This window comes from Polyodon spathula, chromosome 7 (genome assembly GCF_017654505.1).
Source record: "Polyodon spathula isolate WHYD16114869_AA chromosome 7, ASM1765450v1, whole genome shotgun sequence".
NCBI lineage: Eukaryota > Metazoa > Chordata > Actinopteri > Acipenseriformes > Polyodontidae > Polyodon > Polyodon spathula.
In genome coordinates, this window is record NC_054540.1 from 28,346,834 (window position 1) to 28,370,796 (window position 23,963).

Genomic DNA, 23,963 nt, shown 5'->3' on the forward strand with positions numbered 1-23,963 from the left:
TGGTGTATATTTACGTCATCAGAAGTGGATCTGTATCCCTTTTCTGAAATCAACCACCTGTACTTGTTATTGCTGGAGACAAATCAAGATTAATGGTTTAGTACCAGCACAACTCTTTATACGGGAGTCCTGTTGTCTGTGCCACAACTTATTGTAGCTAGAATCGATTAATTAAGCAACACATTTTTAATGCACCACTTCAGTAAGTTACACCAAGGGGTGGACAAATCACTACTATGTGTGGTAGGCCGATGGACTACCAAAAGGGTAGACTATGGTAGCCCATCATACATTTTGGTAGCCCGCACTTTTCAGTAGATAACCATTTCCATTTAACGCTACGCACCATTTAAAAAAAAAAAAAAAAAAAAAAAAAAAAAAAAAAATGCAATACAATTGTAAGGTGGTAAGGTTCAGAAAAGAAATTCGACATCACTTCTGAGGGCCACTAATAAAACTGTTCTGTGTTTTTTTTTTTACCATATATAACCAGAAACTGCCAAAGTTTGCTAACAACATAGTTTCTGTTAATATTTCTACCAAACAATAAACTAATAATAGTTTCCTTTTATATAAAATGTAGGGAATTATGTTTGACCGCATCATTTGCATTATTTTTCCCAACTTTATCAGTCTGGGTTTTTGAACCAACCAATATCTCACCATTAGTTTTAAAATTCACTGCGTAACAAATTAAAACAATCATGTTCTGGGTCCTAAATGGACTTTGGGAATTATGCACTTGTAGTACTAATAGTGTTTTTAGTTTTCCTCACCTGTGCCATTTGTAGAACCTAGCCCCACCTTTTACCAGTCTTCATTAGATAAACAATTTTGTACCGTTTACTTTTTTTTTTTACGTTTTCATAGAAATGTCTATAAAAAAATATATAAAAAGGATTTTTTTTATTTTTTACCCTGTGCACTCACACTCGCTGTATCCACTGCGCATTATCAGTAACTAAACTCTGCAAGTGTTATGTCTTGAAAACAAATGCATTATTATTGTACAGTCAATATACAGTAGTACCGTACAAATAAAATTGGTGGCCTAAAGCAACTAATGTGCAATTTAAAAAAATAAATAAATTAATAAAAAAAAATTGAATGGCATGAACCAATCACGATTGGATTTGCTGGTTACTATAGCTACTGCTTCAACTGAGTAGGCGTGTACTAAACGGGAAGTAAACTGAGCTGGTCTGTCTGTGCAAAGTAACCAAAGATCTTCTATATAGGTATCTTTTGAAGTAACTGCCTAAGAAAGCCTGCAGTAGTCCTGCAGGCTTTGGAGCATTACAGTAGTCTGGACTCAATTTTTAGTAGTCCCGGACTACCGATTTGTCCACCCCTGACACCACAGAACATTTGCTTGTACGGTATTGAAGCTGTGACATTTTTGGAATTGTGTGGCAGTTCTTAAAACAATTCAGTTCAGGGTCTGTCTGTATTTAGGAAAAAGCATGGTTAGAGTTTAGTTCGTTTTGTTGTATGGTTTTTTTTTTTTTTTTTTTATGCAGTAGACCTCAGATTTGGTAAAACACTGTACAGTTTAAATTTGGCACTTGATTGTTTGGCACACATAAATGACAGAATATGGATGACATGCTACAGAAAGCCGTTGATGAAGATATATTGGTAACACTGCAAATTCATAATGAATTAATTGTGAGATTGTGAATAGTGTTAATTCATGTATGAGTGCATGCCTTATACATGTGAACATTTGTTACATGGAATGAATGCAGGTAATTAAATCCACATGAATTAACAAGGCTAAATTCAAAGTAAATTACTTAAGAGGAAGTGAAATATGATATTCAAGTGTTATTCCTGTGGTATTCAACCAGAATTAATTCTGAATGTGTGGCCATTATTTTAAAGTGTTACTGATATTTTTTTAAAGAACATTTAAGAAAACATGATCAACTTCTGTAATGTATGACTTTTTGGAGTGATATCCAGTGTATATAAAAAAAAAAAAAAACAATCCTGTGTCAACAGTGGTTTTGTCTAGGGGAGATGCCAACAGTGTTAGTGAAATGTTGAATTTTCTGTTTGAATTACGAGTCGAACAAAAAAGGTCATTGATGAATTTGCTGGTTTGATCAATGGTGTAACTTGAAGAGTGGACATTAAAAGGGAATTTGATAACTCCTTACTGTACAGCAGTTATCATCTGAAACATTGTTCTGGTTAATCAGATCCATTTGCAAGTGTAGCTTCCTTAACCTTTAAGTGATAACTTTGGTGTTGGCTTAAAAAAAACAAAAAACAAAAAAAAACCTAAGTGAAAAGCAAACTGAGACCTTGGTCAAGGGCTGTTTTAATACCTGCGAATTATAGGGTGTGTTTTTTGCATTGCGTACAGCCCAGTGGTTCCCCTACCATTCTACAGGCCCGGCAGCTGGCTGGGTGAAAAAAGGCAGCCGGTGGGCTTACAAAATAGAAAAAAAATAAAAGTAATAATCTTAATTGCGGGCGTGAAGTTAATTTTCAGGTTTGTTTTTAGTCAGACTCTGAGACTGCATACCAAAGTGCTGTGTTGGTGGTACTCCTTCCCGCGACATGGCAAATCTTTTACAACTCTGATTTCTACAACTAAACAACCAATAATCCAAAAGGAAAGCTCTGAAATCAATAAATCCTAAAGAAAGTAATTGTGGAAAGAAAATGAAGACGAACATTTAGAGTGGAGGTTTCATCTGAATTCATTTTATGATAGTGAAAAAAAGAAACATTCTGCCTTGTTTTGCGTCAATTTCCCAGACTTGTAGATAAAACCGCAGCTTTGTTTGTTGTGAATTCAACATTTCATTTACACCATATACAGTCTCACATTAAGATGTTCCGATGGATACCCAAATACATGATCAAATTGTTTAACTTTTTGATTTGGGATCCGATGTGTTCAGATCAAAAATGCCATTCACAATCTTTCCAGGACTCGTTGGTATTACCTGGCATGATTGGCGCTGATTTGGGAGAGGCTGCACAAGCGACAACGCTCTAAGAAGGATTGTTATTTTGTATTATGAATATTGTTTTAATAGTGTTTTAGGATTATGGATGGGAATTTCGATTTAGTTTCCTATTTGAATACACAGGGTGCAACATTTTTGTGTATTCGGTTACCTGAACTCTGGTGCCTTACGCTAAAAGAATAAAAGGCATTTGCGTGTGTACAAGCAGACAGCATAACAGTGTAAGCCAGTAAAGTTTAGCCAGGTTCACAAAGTGTACATACAATATCCAAGACAAGATTTCTCCATTCAATACCCTAATTCCTTAGGCACAAGCTTTTCCTTTTGTTTACCGAATTAAAATACAGAACTCAATGAGTGGCAACATCACAGCATGTATCTCTTCCAATTAAAGCAACAGTAGCATAATATTGCGCAAACCACCAAATAATAGTTTTTGCTGTAGTGTATTCAAAATAAAATACACCTCTTATAGCAACCTAAATATTCTACATATCTTTAATTATAACATATAATATTTATAAAATAATCAAGTGTAAATATTGTAACCTGTTCAAAACAATAGAAAATACATTCCAACATTACAGTAGTTTTAACATTACTAATTACAACTAGCCATCAAGTACTGACATCAGATGAATTGAAGTCAATTTACTTTGTTTATTCAATAACCTGTAAATAATTCAAAACAAGGATACTTTTAATGGTCAGTGCAAATGTTGACGTTACTCTGTCCATTCACAGAAAGTCAACAGTAAATGTTTTACATTGAACTGCAGTCAATGGCTGTACAACATTGACCATGGTATGTTTACAACCTTTAAAAAATAAATAGGTTACTTTTGATTGGTAACTAAAGGAAATGATTTGTATAACCTAACGATTTTACAATGTGAAAAGCGTAAATTACCAATGAAGAAGTATAATGCAGTTAATAATCCATATGGGAAAGTATTTAGATTTATTTTGACACTTCCTCCAATAATCAGTTTTCAGTTTGCTTGCATGAATTAAGATTTGTGTGTTGATGTGTCAATGTAAGGTAAATCAAACTTGTTAAATATCAAAGACATGAGTGTTTGTTTGAAACACAGCCTTGAGGTTTACTGACTTCCAGTTTCCAAATATGTTTATCAGAAGGCCATGGCTCCCACCCCCCACCCCCCCCAAGCCATAAAAAATAAGATGCATAGACGACACCTGCATTTGTGCAAAATTACCCCCCACCACCACCGGGCTTAGTAATTTTCTAAGGGAAACACTGCAGCCTAAAGCAATTGAGCGACAAGTTTAGTGAATTATTATTTTCAGAAATAAAACATATGTCAACCAGTCAAATGCCACAGTATCATCAGGTGAATGTGGACAGTCTATTCCTTTGTTGTATGTTAATAAATATACTGTGAGCAGTAATTTAACAAAAACCTTTGATGCAAACAGCCATGGTCATGTCTGTCTTGTGTGATCTGTCTATATGCTGTGGTACTATTCTGGTTCCCATGGTGTTCCTCAAATTAGTCATGATATTTGTCCTCAAAGTATACCATTTCATATTGAACAAGTGCCAGTGTCTGGTAGCACATATATCCAAGCTATTTTCAGAACTTGGCTGTAGCTGCTTTTTCTCCTTGGAGTAGTATACTCACCTGATGTTGTCTATTTAACTTTTAGTATTTAGTAAGGGTATTCCTTTGGACATGCATACTTATTTCAAAATAGGCCCTACTATATTGCTACTACTGTATATATTGAAAAAGTTTACATACCTCAGGATAATTTGGACAGGACACAGGGTCAAGACCCCTGTTCTTAGATCTTCAATATCCACAAACCATCTTGATCTGTGATCTAAGGTTTACCTCTCTATTGGAAGACCACCACTCTGCTAACATCCCACTCCTGCAAACTGGGTTATATTACATGTGACCTTGCAGTAACTTAAAATTTTTCTTTCTCTTTTTCCTCAGATCATTGTAGATCCAGCGGAGCAGCGAAAACACATCTGTCAATATGGAATAATAGCCCTGACAGTCTTGAGAAAATGGCTATGAATTTGTCTGCATTATGCATGCCGCCAGCTGATAGTCTGCATCTTTGAGAGACTTTATCTTGCTGGAAATATTTGTTTTACATTTACTAGGGATTTCTTTCTCCATTGTGGAAGGACCTTTTCCTCATCATTGTACATAGGCCAGGAGAAATGGCAAATAATTCGTACAGTGGTGTGAAGAACTCTGTGGCAGAGGCCAACCATGATGGAGAGTTTGGAGTCACAGTTAAAGATTTGCGAGATCTTATGGAACTACGGGGGGCAGAGGGATTACGTAAAATAGAGGACTGTTATGGAGATGTTTCAGGACTTTGTTCAAGGTTGAAAACACAACCTGTTGAAGGTAACTATGAACTTTGTTTATACAAAACTGTTTTTAATAGTTTGCTCCTGGACTGCTATAACTACTTTTTTTGTCAAACTGAGGCCCAAATCTGATGCTTATTGCTTCTGTATTATAGTCATTAACTAAATACTGGTACATAATGGTGTTCTGAATTTTAAAATGTAATCATTGTTCATAAGTTTAATTTAAGGAATAGTACAAAAGTTGTGCCTGTAGTGCCCTTATCATTCTGACAGTCCCAATTTGCCAGGATATTGTCACATTGGAATCAAAGTTTACAATTTGTTTAATTAAAGCAGTCATAATGTTGGTGACAAACATCAATTTAAGATCCCATCCCTTTGGGAAAGTAGGCCTATATTGTTTGTCCTTCACTGGCACAATATGATTTGTTATGTAAAGTTACTACACATGAAGGAGCATGAAGGAATTCTTTGGGATGTTAAATACTAATTTATTCCTAGCGGCTTAAAAATAAGAGTATGTTGTACGGTATAACTATAAGCATGTTCAGTCTAGGAATGGGTCAAGATGGCTGATGTTTGTAATGGATATACAAGTGTTACAGTAGGCTACATCTAATATCCTGGTATCAGCTGCCCAATATATCAAATTATACATATTGAGCGTAGCTCCGTTGCAGTGCTCGAATAAATTAAAAGTAAAATCTGCTTATACATTTACATTCATGTAACATATTTTATAAATATGACATTGTTTTTTGTTCTTCACAAAAAAAATCTTAGTTTGAGTTTGGTCCCTACATACTATAGGGTCATTCCATATGATATCAATTACCAAAAACCTTGACCTCCTTTTGAGTGGGATAAAAAAGCATGTTTGCCTTTGGGAGAAGTGGTTACAGTGTAAGTTTTAGGCCTGAGTGACATCCCATTCATGAGTTACAGGTCATCAAAGCTTGATCTGATTTGGAAACCCACCCTACCTTTTACATGGTCATAACTTCCTCTATAATTGACATAGAAAGTTGGTTTTGGTGTCATTTTTTAAAGCTCTCAAATATGACTCCTATCAAAATTTATGTGTAATACAAGGTAGAAAGGTTTTGTGAATGTGACCTTTTGACCTCACCCAGGTCAAATCACCTAACATTGGATTTTTGATAGATTTGTAGCCTAGACCCTTATCTACGTTTCCTGCAAGTTTTTCATTTTGTGCCTGCCACTGGTTGAGGCACAGCACAGCGTTGAATGTAGAGTGTCAGGTGAGTGTCTAAGTGTTGCGATTACACGCCTAATACAATTAAACAAAATATATGAAGCTGCGGTGATTTGGTGCAGCTGTAACAAATTATTGTTAATTAACCAATTTGGCCAATTAGCACATGTGACTAAAGTGTAGCACAGGTGAACTAAATACAGCTCAATACTGAAAGGTGCCCTTTTATAAAGTGAAAAAACAAGAAAATGTAAGGTGAGTCCTGATACTCTTCCAAAAAACATTTATATATTATACTTATCAGTTTAACATTTTTGACGTTAAATGTTTGTAGCTAAAATTCTTGCAGTTTTGCAGTCTATTTGATATTGAAGACAATTTGTTGCATAAATGGCAAGTACTTCCAGTGACCTTTCTTGGTGTTAAAGACATCAAAGCATGCTGTGACTTATTTGCAAAGCTTCGTGGAGTGTGCTGCACTAAAGGTTGCACCTTAACAAAGAAGCAGATCAAGGGTCACCAGAAGCTGAGCTTTTTGTATGGCCAGAAGTTATGTTACCCTTGTATGAAGCTTCTAGCCCATCATCCTTCTGACCCAGACCAAACATAATCTTCAGCACAAAGTGAGCTCTAGGAGTTCCAGAGAAACAAGCTGAAAAGGAACATGAGATTTCACAAGTAAACAAGGCCTAGGAGTCAATACAAGAATCTCCACTGAAGAGAGATAAATTGTCACAAAAGGTGTAGCAGCTCAGAAGGTGAAGAAGATCGAAGAAGCAATGAAGAGAAAGCTAAGAAAGGTTATCCTATAGACAGAAGCTGAAGACTTTGAAACAATCAAGGAGCAGGCTCAGGCATATCAAGAGATGATGGCCCAGCTGAAGGAAACATTTAATTAAAATATCAGTCGAAGTCAGCACATTCATGTTTTGACAGCTGTCCCAATGTCTTGATCCATACAGAGGACTGCTGCTGAGTTTGGTGATATCTACCACATGTCCAGGACAGCCAAGCCTATCTATGAGAACTTAGTTTTGGTTTCTCTTACAGAGAAATTACAAAGAAGCAGGTAAATTACAGTGAGAAGAAAAAAATAAAAATAAAAAATGAGTAGGGATATATATTAGTTTTAACAGAAATCAAACAGATATTCAGAGGAAATGTTTTTCGTTAAGAAAAACAGCATCACACTCAACTACCATTCTCTCTTTCCTCTTTTTGTCCCGCCTCATAGCAACCAATACACACTTGTGGTTATCTTGTACAGTACTCCCCTAACCTCCCAACTCCCACCTAATAGGCTGTCATTAACTGTCAGTAAATGTACTGTATTCAAGGACCAAAAACACACGAGTATAGTGCTGCAGAGGAGCCTCTCATGGCGCCGCTTCTAAAATGCCTTAAATAATTTAATAAAGTATTGCAGCGTTTGTAAAGCATATTATTATTAATAGAGGCTGCCATTGTATAATCGCTGCCCTCGTTTAAGGGCCACAGTCATTTTGATCAATTCAAAATAAACGCTGCAGCGCCTTGGTTAATTCATTAATATATTAATAGTTGTTACAGCTGCACCAGTTCACTGCAGCTTCAATTTAACAAGATAGGAGAGTATACTGTATTTGCAAATAAATATTTTTGTTTTAATTGTATTAGGTGTGTAGTTGCTTCACTTGGATTCACCTGACACGCTGCATTCAGTTCTGTGCTCTGCCTCAACCAGTGGCAGGCACAAAATGAAACTTGCAGGAAATGTAGATAACGGTCTAGGCTACAATCTGTCAGAAACAGACAAAAATCCAAGGTTAGGTGGTTTTACCTGGGTGACGTCAAAGGTCACAGATTCACACAACTTTTCTATCTTGTATCTCACATAAATTGATATAATGTATATATAGTCCTAGAGCTTTAACAAACAACACCAGCTTTCTATTTCAATTATGGAAGAGGTCATGACCATGTAAAGGTAGGGTGGATGTCCAAATCAGGTCACACTTTGACCTGTATCATGAATGGGATGTCACTCAGTCCTACAATTCACAATGTAACCATTCTTCCAAAGACAATTATATGTGCAGAAGTTTATCAAAATCAGAGGAGGTCAAGTGAAAAATGGCTGTTTTTTTTATTTCATAAAGAGTACATCAGTAATGATCTGCCTTTTATATAATGCAGTACCACACTTGGCATCTATTATTCTTGCACTTTTTTCTTATTTTTTTGGTACCCTTTCTGTGAGCATATAAATATCTCTTCCCAGAAATCACTATGCGTGCGCATGCTAGTGTGGTCTGTTTACTTTTTGCCATCTAAAACTTTTAAATGGAGGGTCCAATGCAGCTGTGTTGATCCTCCTTTTATTTCATTTATTTATTTATTTATTTATTTTTATATATTAATCCCACAAATCAGACAGAGGTCTCTCTCTTCACTTGTCATTTTTAGAAACTGTCGTGAGGTGGTAAATCGCTACAAGGCAAAGCACGAATGTGTTTTTGCCTTCGAGTACATGTCAAGAAATGTTTCTTCATCTGATATTTGTAACAGCACTACGATGTTTGTCCAGTGACTTAACTGATGCATTAGTTTAAACGTGACTTTACTTATTTCAACACTACAGGTTGCATCCTGTGACTTCTTTCGTGCTGGGTAGCTGCATGATCTATTTTATTTTGTTTGGACGAACATGGGTTTTTCATGGTCAAATATTCTTTATCAGCTGGGGAAAAAAGGACCATTTGTACGATTTTAAACTGCACGGCGACATGACAGCAATGATCGCAGTTTGCCTTGCTGATCGACAGTCGAGCGATGGAATATAAACCGGCCTTAACACTTTGAATGCCACATTGTTTTCCCGTACAATGTTGTCTTTTTTCGCCAACATTCTGCATAATTTAGTAAGTGGTTTTATATATTCTTGAAGATCTAAAAAAAGATACAACAAAAGGATATGTTTCCTACTTTGCAGACCATAAAATACTTATTTAAATAATAATAAAAAAAAATCTGTTCTGCATATAACAGCATTGATTAAGGTACGCTCCAGTCCTGTAGGTGGCAGCAATAAGCATCATATTTGGCTTTGCCAGCAATATTAAGGATCTTTAATTTTAGGCCCTGTGCACACTACATAACCGATCTCGAACTGTACTCAAAGTTTTAATAAATCCAGCTCAAACTTTAGCATCCACACTGAAGTACCGTTTCATGTTTAGTTTAGCACAATAAACCTTGGAAATTAATACGATAGTATCCCAACATGCACTGTATTTTATTTTAAAATAATGTGTTGTGCCCCATATTAACAGAGGTCCGTATAGCTAAGAAATAAAACAGAGGTATTTTGGAAAAAGTAAATGCGAACACACACTTACAAGTAGGGCTTTAAATTTGGGGGTTTTATTTTTAATTGGGTGATAAATTTAGCTGATTCTGTTTCATAATTTAAAACTCAGAAAACACTTAATTGCAAAACAAGCTTTACTTTTACCTTCATATCTTGCAAGCAATAGTAATGCACAAAAACACAAATGAAATACGTTCTTAATTTTGAATGGGTGGTGACGCATACTTGCCAACATTTGGAAACTGTTCCGCGGGACACTCGTCCGGGGGGTGGGGGGGTGTTGGTAAGTCATATGCATCATACACATGGGACTAGCCACTCAAAAAACACTGTCATATAATAGACGAATCCTCCCCCCCAAACTCAACACGACACGATGATCATCACAGTAAAAATAGACATTAATGAAGTGTTCTTACCTTGTATAAGTTAGTGATCAGCATATGTGTCAGGCACATGAAGAGCACAGTGTGTGGTTTTCACTAACTCTACAGTGCAGAATAATTTTTAATTTTTTTAATATCGGAACTTTCTTCCTATGCATCGGGACGCGGGACATTTGCTAGGAAATCGGGTCAGTCCCGACCATATAGGGACTGTTGCCGTGTATGGATGAAGTATCCATGGCTTGTTTATAGAGATGGCAAGATCTACTGTGTGAGAGCTGCTGGGCAAAAAATACAAAAACCAAAAAACATATGCACGGATGTACAGTTTTTCAAGAATCTTTGCTTAAGACACAACAATGCTGTTATTGGAATACAGAAAAATATTAAAACACATGCAGATGAATAGTATATAACAGAAAAAAGTGTCTGTTTATAGAATTTAAACATTCATAAAAATGTACCAAAATGCACATAGCCTTTCTGTTAAAATGTATATTTTGGGCATGTGCGTTTCAGGAACGCATGAACAGAAGAGCTAGCGCGACCTCTGATTTCAATAAATTCAGTGTTTTCACTGTACAACCAGAAAAATGTTATAGATGTTGTAGAGACCCCTATTAAGATGATGATTATTATTATTATTATTATTATTATTATTATTATTATTATTGATTTCCATTACATGGGAGTAGATGTTAAACTTCATGCAGATTTGAACTTGGCGTCCTGCCAAGATAAACACCAACTAAGACATAGCTTTACAGTAATTTAATTTGATCCATCTGCATCTCCATCCATTTGCGTTGCATTCCATCTGATGTAAATATCCTTCTGTCTGGTGTTGATTGTTGAAGTGTAATGCTGGCTCCAAGGATAAGCTTATTTTGCCTCCCCAGCACATCAGCACACACAACGGCTGCGATGCTGGCTCCAGAGATCAACCCATTGCGATCTCCCCAGCGCATCAGTATGACAACAGTCTGGATTGAGCTAAGTAGGGTACATCTCTGGGGTCTTCAAGTGGGTGCCTCTCATCCTCTGTGTTTCGTCGACTAGCCCACAACACCCCAACTGCTCAACGGTGATTCTGATGTCCCAGCATCACCCCCACTCAGCTCAGCCCAGCTTACTTACCCATACATCAACGTTGATTTCTTTCTATTGTGCTTGAGATCCCCATCCAGAATCTGTCTCAACCACAGCCAGTTGCTGCTCCTTTCTGCTGCTTCAGATAAGTTCTTCACTGTGCAATGCAACTCTTGGCCACTGAACCCGACATCTCTGAGAAATCAGGTTGTAGAGTTTGCCACAAATCCTCTACAGCCCACCTCCACTGGGTAAACTCTGACTCTCCATCCTCGTTGTTCTGCTTCAGCAGCTAGTTGAGCATACCGAAGTTTCTTCCTCTCATACGCCTCATCAACAGTATCTTCCCATGGCACTGTTAACTCTACCAGATGAACAAGGCGTGCTGATCCAGACCACAAGACAGTATCTGGTTGAAGGTTAGTGGTGGCAATCTCGGGTGGAAAAATAAGCCGTTGACCAACATCTGCCAGCATCTTCCAGTCTCTAGCAGCTTCCAGTTGTCCTGGGCGAGGCTTGGTTTTAACAACTTTTCTTAGTGGTTGCTCTCCTGGATGGAGGAATATTGTTTTTTGTGTATAATGCTTTGATGGAACTGGTGGCAACTTATTGGTCAGGTTACGCTTGTCTTCCAATGCTAAGGCCAAACATCTTAGTACCTGGTCATTGCAAATCCGTATTAAACCGTCCTTGGGTAAGACCCGCCTTACATCCTGTCAAAATGTACCTTAATGTTGCAGGTGATGAACACAAAGGACATGAGGGATCCTCACCGATCCAAAGGTTTAGGTTCTGTGGTGATGGGAGAACATCATATGTTAATCTGATGAGGAAACTGATCCTGCTCTGTTCCATTGTCCATAGGTCTTGCCAGCTGATCTTGCGTTGTTCCACACTCCAATCTCATCCATTCTCCCTGCTTGGACTGGGAAACGGCCTTTACACACCTGATCCTCTCCTCCTGCTTTTTACACCTCGTTGACTACCAGCTGAACTGAAACCAAGACTTCCTTTTCCATGCTGAACTTGCCCCATAATATCTCTGATTCGAAGGGCAGCCTTCGCATCTTCCACACCTTTCTTTGGCGCCCATTTTCTTCCAGTTTTCAACACAGGTGCTGCCTCCCTTACGCATTTGTCACGTGAGTCTACTAATGTCATTTCGAGTCGGACTTTGGTGCACTTAAACTCCTCAGTTAAAGCAGAGATTGGTAGGTGCAGTATTGCTTTACCATAAAGTCCCACTGTGCTGAGGCAGCGTGGAACTCCCAACAATTTCCTGACGTATGAACTGATTAAAGCTTCCAGCTTCTCAACTGTTGTCAGGGAAACCTTGTACACAGTCAGTGGCCACAGCAGTCTTGGCAGTAGACCAAATTGAAAGCACCAGAGTTTCAGTTTGCCCAGTAAAGCGCTGCTGTCTATGCTCTTCAACCCTCCTACTGCTTGTTGTCTAACGTCTCCCACACGAACTGTGTCCTTTAGATCCCCGTCATACCATCTCCCTAGACTTTTCACTGGCTTCTCGGACACTCTTGCTATTGCCTCACCATTAATATAGACCCCTTTCTCTTACCTTTTAATTATAGAGATGCTCCTTGATTTAGTGGGCTTAAATTGCGTTCATGCCCATTCAGTGTTATTGGTTAATTTGCCCAATAACCGATTAGTGCAGGCTACTGTTGTAGTCATTGTTGTCATGTCATCCATGTGTGCTTGAATTGGTGGTAGTCGCATTCCAGAAGCCAAGCACTCTCCTCCCACTACCCATTTTGATGCCCTAATAATTACTTCCATTGCCATGGTAAAAGTCATTCAGTACAACTAAATAAATTAATGATGTTGAATTAAAGGCATAAAAGGAAAAGAGAAATCGCGAGCTTCTTCTTTTGGCTTTCAGATAAGTATAGTTTATTGAAGAAAAAAGTTACAACAAGACATCTTTAAAGGTTACATGGTGACAGCAGTTTGCAGGTATCCTCTTTCCAAGCACGGATCAGAGCAATACAAATAACATTTCAGTATTCTCAGTTTTAAATGCAGTCTCAATGACGACATGATTTTTCCTTAAACCAATCAGAAAGACACCAATCTCTTATCACTTGGTTAATTTTGTCCATTTGTCCTAACCCTAGTTTCAAAGCATCTGGTTCAATTCAGTTTATCTTTTTGAAGTAGCCAGTTTTTATGACCCTCATAAAATCAACTGTAATTTCCTAAGAAAACCTGTTTTCTTTCTAGTTTGTGCTGTCTAGGTAGGAATTTAACCAGAATCTGGCTTAATCTTTAACCCATTATGTGGGTTGTGTTCTAAGACCAAAAATTAATTTATATCTAAATAAAATGTTCCAACAAATGAATACAATTACTAGCATATGTAACACACTTATCAAATGTTTTCCAGTTTAAAATGACATGGTCTGATTGTGTCTGATTGCACATTGTGGGGAATCTGATTAGAGGTATAGTATAGTAATCTTTGAATTTAAGACCTGACACTTCGATAAAGCACTTGAGTTATTGGATTGGTTTCTGTTATGTCGCAGAAATGTCTGGTCTGTTCAAATCGTACTTAGGCTACAACAGTACTTTGCATGTGAAAATGTCCTGCGTTTTCTGAAAACTTCAGTCCATGTATACAGTTGAATTCTAATTTGATTTTCTATCGTTAATATTATAAACACAGAAAAGTGACATTTTAAGAAAATCCGTTTTCTGATTGTTTTTGTCTTGTAAACGTACTAAATGACTCATTTGAGTCATAATTGGCATTACATTTTTTGTTTTCAACACATTTTCACACGCTGAAATTGGGACGTTAGTCTGGACAGTATGAGCTTGTCAACATGGGAAAAGTGATTCAAATGCTTGTTGTTATTATTATTATTATATTATTATTATTATTATTATTATTATTATTATTATAATAAAATAGGATGAGTGTAAATTACAGATTGGAAAGGTCCTAACAAAGGGTGGCCATTAAGATGTGTGCTAGGTGTTAATTTACTCTACTGTATAGGCCTATTGTACAGTTTGTATGTAATCACTGTGTGTTTGTATGTGTGTCGCAGACAACAGTGTTGGCACCCTATGCTTAATATGCCAGAATTCAAGGTAACAGATTAAGCATTTGGTAAACTTTTTTTTAAAACACTTTTTTTTTTTTGTGAACTTTTTTTTTTTGAAAAAAAAAAATTTTTCGTTTTGGTAAACAATCATTATTTGTTAGTAGAGGAGAGAGAGAGAATATATAATATATAATATATATATTATATATATATATATAATATATAGATATATATATATATAGATATATATTTTGTTATATATTTTTTGAAAACACTTTACGAACACTTTAAATGAAATAAGCATTGACACCCCAGCTTTAGTATTTTGTGCGTCCCTTTTTTGCTTTTATTACAGCGTTCAGACATTTATGCTAATTTAAACAGCTTGTTGCATCTTGTTTGGGGGAATCTTGACCCATTCTGTCTTGCATATTTCCTTCAGATCAGACAGTTTCTATTGGATTGAGATCAGGTGATAGCGAAAGCCATCCCAGAACTTTTGTCTTTGTCTTCAAGAACAGTGTTGTTTTAGCCCTATGCTTTGGGTCGTGTTGGAAGATAAACTGTGTGCCAATCCGCCTACGAGCAGATGGTATCATTGTACTGTGTAGAATGTATTGCTTCATGGCTGCATTCATTTGATTTTCACTCGCATGAACGTCTCCAGTCCCTGAACTGCTGAAACACCCCCAATACCATGATTGAACCTCCTTCATGTGTGTAGATACAACATTTTCTTCATTTAATGCTTTCTCTTTTATTTCTCCAAACACACTGTGGTCCATTTTTTTGGAAAGTTTTTATATTTTAGTTTCATTAGACCAAATAATTTTGTTGTGCTTCAGATTCCTGTTCAATTCCTGTTTTCATATTTCTGTGCTCGTATGTTCAGGTGCCTTTGTTCAGTTCTTTTGTGTACTATTGTGCCTGATGCTTTTAAATCTTACTGTTGTGTGTGTGTTTTTTTTTAGTTGTTTTTTAGCTGCTTGGATGATTCTCCTACTTGCTGTACCTGTAATTTTCTTATATCCTGCTTCTTTTCAAGTGTTTCTGTGGTAGTTATTGATTATTGCTCTGATATGTGGATTTTGGTATTCTGTATTTCTTTTGATACTGTTCTGTAGCCATTTCCTTTGTTGTTTGGTAGGAGTGCTTGTCTCAAACGTGAAACCAAGTGGTCTTGTCCATCTGCTGTTTTGCCAAAATATTCTTCTTCAACAAATGTTGGAAATAATTGCTTCTTTCTGGCTATTGACTTTATAATACAGCTTAATTACTGTGTAATAGCTTTCAATAAATCAATTATATTTGTAATTTAGTTCCATTACATTTTTACAGACTTTAAATGTGCCAATACTTTTGTCATGAACAAATATTTGAAATAGCTTGAGTGCTCTTTTTCTCCAGTATGCATAGTTCAATGATGTCCTACAAAAAGGCATGCCTTTTATCCAGACAGCAGGCTACCATTTAAAGGGGAGGGGAGGGTTACATTTACAGGAATAATTTTTTTTTTTTAAACACCAATGTAAAAGCAGGTTGTACCTTTTCTTAGATTAATATAGAATACATTGTAATCATGTATAGTACAATGTAGTGTGCAGGACTAATCCCTCATTTCATGAAAAGTGCTCTGGAAATATTAGAATGTGAGCCAAAAACATGGATTGGGTTGCATACTGGCTGTGCGTCGTCAGGGTCTTCCTGATACAATCCGTAACAAGATTAATGATATTTATAAATATTATGATCTTGTAGAAGTGTCGAACATTGACCACGACTAGTGATTTATGAAGTGATCATTAATCTTGTCAATTTTTTAATGCTCCCCAGAACAAAGTGTTTTTTGGCTATATTTGACTCTCTTCCTATTTAAAAATAAATAAATAATTAAAAAATATTCATATGACTGCAAAATTTGTGATTAATCTAATTCTTGTAACACTGCCATTGACCTAATATGACTGCCATAGTATGGATGAGACTTTTTATATACTGTACAGTACACATTGATATTGTCTTAATTTTGGTACACTGCTATAATTTTGGTACACGGCTGAGTGACAAGAACATGGGATTGCATAATCGAATCGTTGGCAAATAATGTTATTTTACAGTATGTATGATTTGTTATGAATGGAAGTACAGCAGTCTGTTGTAATTGCCACGTAGACGGCTTTTCGCTATTTTCCCCTCGATTGATGCAGCGCAGTATGTGTAGGTCTTCTGTATTTGCACAGTAATTGCTTGTCGACCACTACATTTTGTAATGTAGCTCAACAAAAGACATTCACATTTTGAATCCAGCGTCCTTCACAGTTGAAATTGGTTGAGATCAACTCAATAATCAACCATATTATGTTTTCAGTCTTTTATCACGTTTCCTGCACTACTAGCATACACTTACATTGTTGCTTGTCTGGGTAGAATAAAACAAAGCTTAAAAAAACATAAAGAACAACCACACAGGCTGTTAATGTAATTACAGATGGGTGAGAAGGAAAAAAAAAAAAAAAAAAAAGAACATTAATTTCAGTGAAATAAGTCCAGAAAACCTCAACAGCGAGGGAATTTTATGCCCGTGCAAGAAGTTTAGCTGGTGGCTTGTGACCAGTATAATTCAGTTTAATGTTGAGAGCTGGAATAGATATAATTAACAGCAGTTAATATCTCCTGTTAACAATGAGTTTAAGACCAGCAATAATGTCTTCCCATCAGTCATGAAAACTTTCAGAAAAGCCGGTAAAGACAAGGCCAAACACCACCCCTGAATTACTGATCTGGATTTGAAGTGCTTCACCGCAAGGTCTAGTTTGATCGTTATTTTAACCTGGCACAAGGGAAATAATGTCTGTAAATGGACATAGATCTGAAATCGCTGGCTAAGCTTCTGGACTCCCAATGTAGCAAAACAGAAACTCTTCTCAAAATCCGACTCTAGTCTCCATCACAGCTGCCCCACTTCCTTCCTCAGTTTCATTTGAAACTCTGTCCAGACCAACCACTTAATCAGCTTGTGCTCCACGCTCAACTTTTGAGATGCCACTGTCAATGCAGAACTTTACAGTAAATGGAAATACACAGTTTATTTAACAACTACAACTTTAAATAAATTCTTGAATACAAATTAAAGGTTATGTTCTTTGGTACTATATACCACTGGGTATGTATTCACCCAGTATTTGTTGTGTGTTGTGTTTTTTTTTTTTTTTTTTTTGAGTATTTTTTAAATAATAAAAGAAGGGGGGGGGGGGGTGGGGGGTAATTGAAACTTTGAAATAGTCATTTTATACTAGTGTAAACCAGTTCGAGCCATGTGGTTCCCATAAAATACATGCAGGTCTGGGTGGTTTAAGGACCATGGCTCTATTTATATCTATCGCTGTCTATCTCTCTTGGATTTTCTGCAACTATTCTTTTGCCCTAGTTAATTTAGTCAATTTTGGTGATTTGTTAATTACTATTGGTTATTTAATATTTCTCTCTTTTCTTTTTTAGGTTTAAGTGGGAATCCTGCAGACATTGCAAGAAGGCAAGCAGTGTTTGGACGGAACTTTATACCTCCAAAAAAGCCAAAAACATTTCTACAATTAGTATGGGAAGCATTGCAAGACGTAACATTAATTATTTTAGAAGTTGCAGCCATAGTTTCATTAGGCCTTTCTTTTTATCAACCTCCAGGTGGAGACACAGAAGGTATGTAGTGCTTTTTAAAATTATTATTATTATTATTATTATTATTATTATTATTATTATTATTATTATTATTATTATTATTATTTACTAATATTACATCTTTTTGTGTTTGCTGTAAAAAAGGAATCCACAAATTGCTTTCAGACAGTTTATTAGAAACTTCTGTAGGCCCTGTTATGATATTATTAGTTTTTTATTTAGCAGGCGCCTTTATCCAAGGCGACTTAAAGAGACTAGGGTGTGTGAACTATGCATCAGCTTCAGAGTCACTTAAAACAACGTCTCACCCAAAAGAAAGGCACACAAGATTAAGTGACTTGCTCAGGGTCACAGTGAGTCAGTGGCTGAGCTGGGATTTGAACCAGAAACCTCCTGGTATCAAGCTGGTTTCTTTAACCACTGGACCACACCGCCTTCTACTCAATCTACTCTAGCTTTGTTTCCTTACGCTAGTGTGTGTTGAATCCATGCGTCCCGAGACGAGCATAATAGAAGTAGTGTCTAGGCTTAGGTACTGTAGTGACTTTGTATTTGCATTATATAAACCCTGCAAGCTAACGTGTTGCTGACCATGACATTGCCTTTTGGAATTTGTGTTATAGAGACAGTACACTTCGAGTTGTCTTAGTCTTTGCTACACAGCTGCATTCTTTTGATTTTATTACGTAAGTTCCACTAGTGTTGTCCAGTACAAATGAACCATTTTACTGCCATTTTGAATTGAGGATTAGGGGGAAATGGTGACATCTATAACATCTGAATACTAATGTTTAAGTTAGGACCCACCGTGGAATTGTAGGCCTACACTACTGGTCAAAAGTTTTAGAACACCCCCATTTTTCCAGTTTTTATTGAAATTTAAGCAGTTCAAGTCCAGTGAATAACCTGAAATGGTAAGCGGTAAACTGCCAGAGGTTAACAAAAAAAAAAGTGGAAGTAAATTAAGCCTTGAAAGTTGATGCTAATAATTCCTACAGGTGTCCCAACTTTTGTTGATTACTTACAAACCCTCTGTCTGTATAAAAGCAGTGTTGGAAAAGACTGTGTTACTACACCCTCTTAAGCATTATTTGGACATTATTGTGCTGCAGGAAGTAGTATATTGCTATCATAATGGTGAGAAAGGGGCAATTAACAAAGGAAGACAGACAGACCATTATAACCCTTAAGTGTAGGTCTTTGCTTTAGAGAAATTGCAAAGAAAGCCAAGGTGTCAGTGAGTACAGTTTCCTACACCGTCAAACACTTGGAAACTGGAGGAGACTCTGACAGGAAGAGGTCTGGCAGATCCAAAGCCACAACAGAATCAGAAGACAAGTTTCTGAGAGTCAACAGCTTGCGTGATAGGTGGCTCACAGGACAGCAGCTTCAATCACAGCTTAACACTGGTCGAAGTAAGCAAGTCTCAGTTTCAACTGTGAAGAGAAGACTTCGAGCTGCAGGTTTGACAGGTTGAGTGGCAGTAAGAAAGCCATTGCACAGATGGCAAAATAAGAAAAAGAGGCTTGCCTGAGCCATGAAGCACCACCAGTGGACTACTGAAGACTGCAAGAAGGTCTTATGGACCGATGAATCAAAATCTGAAATCTTCGGTTCATCACGCAGGGTTTTTGTATGCAGAGTAGGCGAAAGGATGGTTCCTCGGTGTGTGACACCAACTGTCAAACATGGAGGAGGAAGTTTGATGGTCTGGGGCTCCTTCTGCTGGATCCAGAGTCGGTGACTTGCGCAGAGTGAGTGGCGCCCTGAACCAAAACGGCTAGCACAGCATTTTGCAGCGCCATGCAATACCCTCTGGTACACGCCTAGTTGGTCAGGGGTTCATCCTACAGCAAGATTATGACCCAAAACATACCTTCAGGCTATGTCAGAACTACCTTAGAAGAAAAGAACAAGACAGTAGGCTTCAAATCATGGAATGGCCAGCACAGTCTTCAGACTTAAACCCCATTAAGCTGGTTTGGGATGAACTGGACAGAAGGGTGAAAGCAAAGCAACCTACAAGTGCAACACATTTGTGGGAACTTCTGCAACAGTGTTGGGAAGAACTTTCCAAACAATGTTTGATTTCCATTGTAGAAAGAATGCCACAAGTTTTTTCGGCTGTTATATCTGCAAAAGGTGGCTACTTTGAGTCAAAAATTTAGATTAAATCTTGTTAAATAAAACAATTCCATGATTTCTTTTTTTTTATCTCCAATTGTTTATTTGTTCTATGCTTTAATTTCAGAGTACATTGATACATTAAAATGCGTAAATTTCAATAAAAACTGGAAAAATGGAGGTTCTAAAACTTTACATGTTTTTACATATAGAAATACACTTGTATCCAGTTAATTTTATTTTGTATTAAATAAGCATTGGTGGTATTTAAATCTGTAACTGTTTTTAGATTAACTGAATAAACCTCATGGTCTTTCTAGGTGGTATAGTCATTCTATTAAAGTTTCATTACAAGTTTGAAATTAGCATTTTCATTGCCAGATTGTTATAACCTCTGGGCATATTGATGGCAGAGATCTTTTTCACATTTTGTCATTTTTATTTCATTTTTACAAATAATTCAACTTGGCATTATGTTCTCGTAGATTAAACTATTGTGTTAGCTTTTGTTTTTGTTCACAAAAAAAAGAAATCGCATTTCTAATTTTAATATGTCATTAAATGTAGAGATGTTTGTATGAATCCTGCTGAGGTACTTTGTTTAACCAATATGGACCAAATGGGGGAAATGTAAATTGTTACAATATTATTCGCAGTGCAGTAATGTCATTAAGCTACAGGGAATTCCTTGTAGTGTCATGCTGTCATTGAATAGCATGAGGTTATTTTCAAAGGAGTATCTTCAAACATTCAGCTTTCAAGTGTCTGACATTTCTAGGTAGATTGCGTTTGCTGAAATGCAAGTCTGACTAGGGCAACAGTGATCATTTCAAATTCAGTTTGTTACACCTTGTACAGTGCCTATAGAAAGTCTACACCCCTTTGAGCTTTTTTCACATTATGTTGTCAGTGCCTCAGTTTCATGCATTTAAATGAGGATTTTTTTCCACTTAGGTACACACCATACTTCACACTGTTAAGGGGGAAAAAAGTTCTTATTGAGAAATTATATATTAAAAATACAAAACTGAAAGATCATAATTGGATAAGTGTCCACCCCCCTGAGTTAATACTTGGTGGAAGTACCTTTGGCAGCAATTATAGCTGTGAGTCTTTTGGGATAGGTCTCTACCACCTTTGCACACCTAGATCTGGCAATATTTGATCAATCTTTACAAAACTGTTCAAGCTCTGTCAAGTTCTTTGGGGAGCGTTGATGGACATCAATCTTCAATTCATGCCACAAATTTTCGATTGGATTTAGGTCGGGGTTCTGCCTTGGCCACTCAAGGACATTTACCTTTTTGTTCCTTAGCCACTCCAGGGTAGCTTTGGCTGTGAACTTTGGGTCATTGTCATGCTGACAGGTGAGCTTCCATCCCAGTTTCAGCTTTTTTGCAGAGGGTAGCAGGTTTTCCTAAGGACTTCTCTGTACTTTGCTCCATTTATTTTCCCTTCTATCCTGACAAGTGCCCCAGTCCCTGCCGATGAGAAACATCCCCATAACATGATGCTGCCACCAACATGCTTCACAGTAGGGATGGTGTTCTTTGGGAGACACGTTATGTTGGGTTTGCACCAAACAACGCTTTGCATTTAGGCGAAAAAGTTCCATTTTAGTTTCGTCAGACCACAAAACTTTGTCACATGGCTACAGAATCTCCTGAGGTTTTTTTGCGTACTTCAAACGGAATTCAAGGTGGGCTTTCTTGAGTAGTGGCTTCCTTCTTGCCACCCTACTATATAGGCCAGATTTGTGGAGTGCTTGGGATACTGTTGTCACATGCATGCTTTGACCAGTCTTGGCCATAAAAGCCTGTAGCTCTTGCAATGTTGCCATTGGCCGCTTGGTAGCCTCTCTGATCAGTCTCCTTCTTGCTCTGTCATCCAGTTTGGAGGGACGGCCTGATCTAGGCAGGGTCTTGGTGGTGCCATACACCTTCCACTCCTTCATAACCGTCTTGCCTGTGCTCCAAGGGATATTCAAGGCCTTTGATATATTTTTTTTTATACCCATTCCCTAATCTGTACCTTTCAACAGCTTTGTCCCAGAGTTCTTTTGAAAGCGCCTTGGTGCTCATGGTTGAGTCTTTACTTTGAAATGCACTACCCAGCGGAGGGAACCTAAAGGAATTGCTGAATTTATCCTGAAATTATGTGAATCACTACAATTTAACACAGGTTAAATTGTGGGGTAGGATGTGTGGATAAATTGAAAAAAAAAAATATATATATTTTAATTCATTTTAATTCCAGGCTATAAGGCAACAAAAGGTGAAAAATTTGAAAGGGGGTGTAGACTTTCTATAGGCACCATATATATGTGTGTGTGTATATACCAGATTCTGCCAAGTTGACACTCAGGGGGGCGTAAAGTTGTCATTAAAGCATGATAAAAAAATAAGTTTGAAATGCAGCAACTGAATGACGTTGACATAGTTGATTTTCTTTGGTCAACTTGCCTTTCTACTGTGTATACTGTTGGATGACAATGACGGGTGAGTGGAATCTGAGCCTGATCCACTTTATACAGCCAGACTTTATGATCCAGCTCCAGTGAAACTAAACTGGATTCCTTTATTTATTTATTTATTTATTTATTTATTTATTTATTTTTGCAAACTGTTTTATTTTATGTGAAACAAGTGACCCCTGTACTGGATCGAAATTAACTATGAAGGAGATAGTAGAAACTTAGAAAGGTGTAGTGGTTCACACATCGTCAGTGTCATGCAATTAAAGAGGATTTGTGCTCTGAGCTGCCTCTTTATGTTCGGTAAACAAATGTCAGTGCATGACGAAGACTAAATATATGTGAACACTGAAACTCAAAATCAATAATTGTAAGGTTTTATGTTGGGAAATATTTTTAAGAAAAATAAAAAAACTGAAATATCTTGCTTGCATAAGTATTCAACCCCCACACATTAATATTTGGTACAGCCACCTTTCACTGCAATAACAGCTTTAAGTCTTCTGGGGTATGAGAGCTTTTTTTTATTTTTATTTTTTTTAAGCTAAATAACACATTGCTACATCCAAAAGACAAAGTGAGGTACATTTTTCTGTAAAATGTATAAAAAATATATACTATATGACTTGGAACACAAATACTTTGTCATTAAAACTTAAAACAGTGATGTATTAAACATTTACTGTTGTGATTTTTTTTTTTTTTTTTATGAAAATGAGATAAACAAAAGAGAAAATCAAGTTTAATGTTATTTCTTCTTCCATAACTTCACAACTTTTAATTTCTTCAGAAGCTTTGTTAAATTTAGAATAAGGTAAACTTTAGTTTTGGAATTGGAGTAAACATTGTTTCTACAGAGAAAATAACACATGTATGAGAAATGCAAAACTAGGCATCAACTTTAAAATGTGGGATTAAATCCTTTTTCATTGGTTCCCAAAAATATCAGAGCGAAAAAACTCTTGGTCTAGGCCAGTGCATTGACCTCCGCTGGCTTGTACAAATCGAGACAAGGAAAAAAACATCACAGCTTAAAACATGGACAAACCTACCAAAGCCATGTTCCAGATGATACAGCGAGATACATACAAGAGCTAGAAAGTTAAGATGTTCATCTTCTGTAAAATCCATTACTTCTGGAGAGATGCTATATCTCTCTCGTACTGCTTGCAAGAATAGGAGAGGCATTTCCAGTCAATTTAACGTGCACATCTGAGAGGACAGTAACACACATCTT

At 36.8% G+C, this 23,963-nt stretch overlaps 1 protein-coding gene across 3 annotated transcripts in view; it reads left to right on the forward strand.

The window, feature by feature from the left end:
* The window catches only part of LOC121318489 (plasma membrane calcium-transporting ATPase 1-like), an 82,824-nt gene that overhangs the window by 24,438 nt on the left and 34,423 nt on the right, over positions 1-23,963 (forward strand). For all 3 annotated transcript variants that reach the window (XM_041255212.1, XM_041255213.1, XM_041255214.1), the window contains exons 2-3: positions 4,952-5,377; positions 17,953-18,150. In XM_041255212.1, the coding sequence (XP_041111146.1) occupies positions 5,185-5,377; positions 17,953-18,150 (391 nt within the window). In that variant the 5' untranslated portion in view covers positions 4,952-5,184. The remainder of the gene's footprint in view (positions 1-4,951; positions 5,378-17,952; positions 18,151-23,963) is intronic.